Source organism: Hyla sarda, chromosome 6 (assembly GCF_029499605.1).
Source record: "Hyla sarda isolate aHylSar1 chromosome 6, aHylSar1.hap1, whole genome shotgun sequence".
Taxonomy (NCBI): Eukaryota; Metazoa; Chordata; class Amphibia; order Anura; family Hylidae; genus Hyla; species Hyla sarda.
The window spans coordinates 119,904,806-119,910,805 of NC_079194.1; the positions used below are offsets into that span (position 1 = coordinate 119,904,806).

General features: G+C 46.7%; 1 protein-coding gene across 1 annotated transcript in view; it reads right to left on the reverse strand.

The window, feature by feature from the left end:
* EEFSEC (eukaryotic elongation factor, selenocysteine-tRNA specific) overlaps positions 1 to 6,000 on the reverse strand; it is a 232,824-nt gene extending 226,824 nt beyond the window's left edge. The window contains exon 1 of the mRNA XM_056524840.1: positions 5,674 to 6,000. Coding sequence (XP_056380815.1) covers positions 5,674 to 5,965 — 292 coding nt within the window. The 5' untranslated portion in view covers positions 5,966 to 6,000. The remainder of the gene's footprint in view (positions 1 to 5,673) is intronic.

Sequence of the window (6,000 nt, forward strand, 5' to 3'; positions counted from 1 at the left end):
GTGTATGGCTATTGGCATCAGCTTCATAAGGGTTTTTTGCCTTCCTCTGGATCAACACAGAAGGGACACAATAGGAATATAGGTTAAACTTGATAAACTCTTGCTCATGTTGGTCTTTTTTCAACCTTATGAACTATATTATTATAGGAATTAAAGGGTAACGTGTTTTTTTGTTTGTTAGTTTTTTTGCCCTTTATCATGAAGCTCACAGCACGATAGTAATTTGTCTAAAATTTGATGCTTTAAAATTTGCGCCCTAAACATAATTTCCAATTTGTCATTTCAACCTGTCCAGGAAATTGTTACATTGCACTGTATGCCGAAGCTTCCCGTTGGTCTCCTAGGTAACTGCACCAGCGAGACCCAGAGGCAGGCATTACATTCTATGGACTGAGACCAGGAGGAAATGGCACTTGGGAAACGTATTTAGGATGCAGAGACCTTCACATCTGTAGGAGTGACTGACCTCCGCTTGGCTCATATCACTGCAGTACTTTAGGCTCAGTGCCTAAGGTGGAGTGAATTTGAGGCTCTCACTTTCTGATATAAAACCTATCAACATTTTGCAGCCACCAGCACCTTCTCAGTCGGTGTAGAAGGAGAGGTTTAAAGGGGTTTTCAAGGACTATTTTTATTATTGAGGGCATATCCTTGGGTGTGGTGCCAATATCCAGTACCTTGCTTATCTAGAGCAGTGCAGCCCATGATGCAAAAGAACACAGCACCATACCTTGTATAGTGGCCGTGCTAGGTTACTGCAGCTGAGTTTCGATTCACTTCCACAGCTGAGCTGCAATAACCGAGAACAGTCACAACACAATGTACAAAGCCATATGCTTTTAGTTTTATACTCTATCCGATCACTACATATAAAAGGAAGAAAATGTACTATCCATCCTTCCCCCCCCTTCTCCCAAAGTGGCCTACTCATCTAGCTAGATTTATGTTGCTAGCGGCTAGGACGGTCATCCCTAGGCTGTGAAAATCCACTTCCCCACCCTCTTTCTCATCGTGGTTACGGGAACTCTCCCATCTCCATAGGATGGAGGAATTAATAGCGGATTCCAGACGATCAATGGACAAACACCACCTGATCTGGGGCCCCTGGGTCTCTTTCATGTCCTCCCCTGAATATAGATCTATAAATCTGGAGCCTCCAGATCCCCCGAGTTAATTGCCAATTTAGGGGATGTTCGCGCCCTTCTCCCTCACACTATCTAGCGACTGCCTGATGTAGACACGTCATGTTGGAGAGTCTTAGCCTGTGAACCCTGTCGAGAGGTAAGCCTTCTCTTTCCTATACCCTTGTTCCTCGTTCTCTCTTGTCCTCTCCTCCCACTCTGTGTCCATCCTTCTCCCCCTTCTTTTTCTTTTCCTTTTTACCTCCTCTGTGTAGAGCTCCATCAAGCCTACTCAGTCAAGAACCTGCAAGGGTAGTCCCTTACTACCCATACTATGGAGCCTCCATTGAATATACTCAGGATTATTCTTACTGTTATTGATACACGTGATTTTTTTTACCCTATCCTGTGTGTATGACACACACGTGCCTTCATGCGTGTTTGTATTTGTGCATTTATTTTTTTTGGGGGGAAAACTTTCAATAAACTTCTACTGTTAAAAAAAAATAAAAAAATAAAAAAAGGAGGAAAATGAAGGTGCCAGTGGGTTTGGTGTGTTCCCCATACCTCCAGCAGCATGATTGTTGGGGTCTGATGAGTGAAAATTGCGGCAGAGGTCTGCTTCTACTCACTTTCGTGCCACAGGATCGTTGCTCCCTCAGGGGTGTGGAAATTTTATAAAAAACTACTTGTCCACGGGACTAAAATGGAGCAAAATCTACTTGTCCCTCATGACGATCCACTTGTCCGGGCCAATTTTTGCTTTTATGCTCTAATTTTTTCCTCCTCGCCCTATAATAGCCATAACTACCTACTATAATGATACCTTTTCAATTTTTCAATAACATATTCTCTGAACAAAAAAAATATATATATATTAAAGGGAAGTGAAATTGAAATAGTAAAAGATAATTTTGCAGATTTTGTGGTTTTTCTGCGCCATTTACCTTGTGGTTGAGGTAACATGTTATTTTTATACTTTAGGCGCCTGATTACAGCAATACCAGATTTGTATAGTTTACTTCATGTTTTACTAATTCTGGACTTTTTCAAATTTTTTTAATTGCCATTTTTTAACCCCTGTTGCTTTATTTTCTTTCCGCATACCAGGCTGTATGAGGGCTCATTTTTTGCGCCATAATCTGTTTTTTGTATCGGTACCATCTTGGTATTGATCTGACTTTTTAATCGCTTTTTAACTTTTTTTTCTGGGATATTATAAAAAATTGCAAATCTGTTTGTTTTTTTACATTTACCGTACGGGATACATAATGTTATATTTTAATAGGTTGTACAATTACGCATGAATCGATACCAAATATGTTTATTTTTATTATGTTTACATGTTTTTATATAGGAAAAAGGGGGTGATTTGAACTTTTAACATGGAAGGGGTTAATGCAGCGGTCTTCAAACTGTGGCCCTCCAGATGTTGCAAAACTACAACCCCCAGCATGCCCGGACAGCCAACAGCTGTCCTGGCATGCTGGGAATTGTAGTTTTGTAACATCTGGAGGGCCACAGTTTGAAGACCACTAGGTTAATGTGTCTTTCAAACTTTTATTAAAACTTTTTTTTTTTTTTTACACTTTATTAGACTTATGAGGAATCATTAGATTCCTCAGACACATAAATAGATTCTATTGAACTCTATTAATCTGTGTGCTCTGTGATCCATTGATCCATCCATAGAGCTTAGTCCAGCCAGGATCTATCAATGACAAAGCGGGACAGCTGGAAGCAGAGGTAAGCCCTCCGGCTACCTCTATAGTGGATCGCCCCCAGTGCGATCGTGCTGCGGAGGGGCGATCCACCCCACTAGCCCACCAGGGAGCATTCAAATGTCCCTTTAGACGCCGCTGTCAGCTTTGACAGCGGCGATCTAAAGGGTTAATAGCCAGCCGCGGCGATCGCCGCATGCTGGCTATTAGCGGCGGCCCCCGGCTACTGAGAACAGCCGGGGGCTGCAGAGTATGGAGTGGGCAGGAATCCGGAGCCCACTCCATTCTCCCCTGTGAGGGCCGCAAGCATCTCCCAGTGCAGACGTGCGTTCGCTCCTCCCCCCAGCTCTCCGAAGCTACAGCTGGGGGAGTGAAGGCAGAGGACGCAGGTCTGCACTGGGAGCAAGAAGCCACGCCCCCTCATCTCCCCCCGCACGTCTGCAGAACAGGGGAGAGAAGACAAATACACAGCTTCTCATGTCCCCTGCTCTGCTTCGGAGGACACAGGTTTTTACAGCCGGGGGCTGCAGAGTATGGAGCGAGCAGGAGTCGGGTGCCCGCTCCATACAGACTGCAGATCGCCAGCTGTAAAAACCTGTGTCCTCTTGTCAGGTCCGGCCCTGCTTGCCCAAAGCCGGGCTAAGGGCCGGACAAATTCACCTGCCCGAAACTGCATGTCCCGTGCGTCGGGCGATAGGAATTCCACATCCCTGTCCCCTAATACAGTCTTCCTCCGGCAGACTGTAGTAGCAGAGCACTGATTTTATTTACAGAGAATGCAAAAACTACAGATCACGGTGCAAAAAATGAGCCCTCATACCAAATTTTATATGCAAAAATAAAGTAATTGGAGGCAGAAGATGATAATTTTACAGTGACACTGTCACTAAGATAAAGTTTTGATCAGTAGGGGTCTCCGTGCTGGGACCCCCACCAATGGGGATGTCCAGATACTGATACTAGTATCAGGACCAATACTAGACATTTGCACGAGTACATGTAACCATGCAAATGTCCCCCGAAACCTAATCTGATACCTGCTGTCGGGAGCCCGCCGCAGGTATCACGGAGGTGCCCTGTGGACGCTACCCGAATTATGCAGCACACTCAGCAGCTGAGCGCGCGTCATAACCGGGACCTGGGGCTAATGCCGGACATCACCGATCACAGTGATGTCTGGCATTAACCCTTTAACCCCTTACGGACACCGGGCGTATCCATACGCCCCGTTTTAAAGTCCTTAAGGACTGAGGGAGTATGGGAACACCCGTGGGAATTTCGGTCCCCACTGCTAGCTGGTCGGGGACCGGACCGGTATGCCTGCAGAAATCATTCAGCAGGCATCCCGGCACATCATCCGTCACGCCCCCTCCCGTAGACTTGCATAGCGGGAGCGGGGTGTGACTTCACACAGGGCGGAATCATGATGTCACGATACTCCGGCCCCGTGGTCGTCACCCAGCTGTTTCTGAGCTGGCACCACGGCATGCAGCTCAAACAGGTGGGTGGCGAATACAAGATTGCGGGGGTCCCCAGCAGCAGGACCTCTGTGGTGAGACATCTTGGATAGGGGATAAGATGTCTCAGGGCCGGTGTAAGCCTTTAAAGGGAATCTGTCATCAGTGTCACCCACTGATATCACCCCCTAATTATAACTATATGTACCTACCCCCGATAAGCAGTCCTGTTATCTTCCTTATTCCAGCAGCAGGCTTGGTGCACAGGAGTATGCTGATGTCACCACTGCTGCCTCTAGGTTGTGTATAGCTGCGGGTGGGCTTGGGGAAGCAGTAGCGATGGCATCAGCATGCTCCTGTCACGCACCAAGCCTATAAGGAAGATAACTGACGGACGGGTGGTAAGTATCGTTATACAGTGGTCCCTCAAGTTACAATATTAATTGGTTCTGGGACGCCCATTGTATGTTGAGACCACAACTCTATGGAAACCTGGTAATTGGTTCTGAAGCCACCAAAATGTCATCCAAAAATAGGAAAAAGTGAGGATTAAGGAAAAATAAGTAGATAACTAATATAGATAAAGCAAATCTTTACATATAAAAGTAATAAAGATCTGCTAGGAGCTATAAATCACTGTCTATTTCAGTGTTTCCCAAGCAGGGAGCCTCCAGCTGTTGCAAAACTACAGCTCCCAGCATGCCCGGACAGCCAAAGGCTGTCCGGGCATGCTGGGAGTTGTAGTTTTGCAACAGCTGGGGGCACCCTGCTTGGGAAACACTGGTCTATGTAGAGGACAGGAGCTTCTTCGGGGTCCTGTACAGTACACGCAATGTCCTAAGAAAGTTACATGGAGTCGCCCTCACCTGGTGTCCAAAGGAGCCGGTAACCCTGGTACAAGTAATACCTCCTGTACTGTAGGGGGCGCTATCAGACATCAGTCAGTGCATACGCTTCAGTAATACAGATGTTTTACCAGTAAATTGCGCATTCCAATTGGTCAGTTCTTCCAGCCATTGACGCGTTTCACAGATCTGGACTGTCCGGAACAATGTATGTTGAGTCTGGTTTCAACTTACAATGGTCCAGAAATGACCATTGTATGTTGAAACTATTGTATGTTGAGGCCATTGTAAGTTGAGGAATCACTGTAGTCAGTGTCATCTGCACTACACATCTGTACCAACAGGTTAGTGCAGGTGACACTGATGACAGATTTCCTTCAAGGAACGTTTAAGGCTTGCAACAGCTGGAGGCACACTGGTTAGGAAACACTGGTCTATAGACTGATACAATTCTCCTGCACTGATACATTGTAGCAAACAACCAGCAACATGAGTGAGATGTGTAGCCCAGTGGACTGTAGACACTCACCCCCTATGATGGTCCTGATGAGGGAAGCATGGCCCGGGCAGTCTACCAGGGTGAACTGTAGTCTCTTGTAGCCGGTGTCACTCAGGTGCTCCGGCAGCGGCACGGTGAACGAGGAGAAGCCCAGGTCCAGCGTGATCCCCCGCTCCCGGCTCTGTGGGTTTTTGTCAAAGGCGGCGGTGGAGGCCGTGGTGCTAAGCGCCTTGGCCAGAGAGGTTTTACCGCTGTCAATGTGCCCCAGCACCCCGACATTAAAATTCAGGGTCTCCCCAACTGCAGCCTTAGAAGCAGCCATGCATGCGTTCCAATGTGAAACGTTCTGCTTCCGCG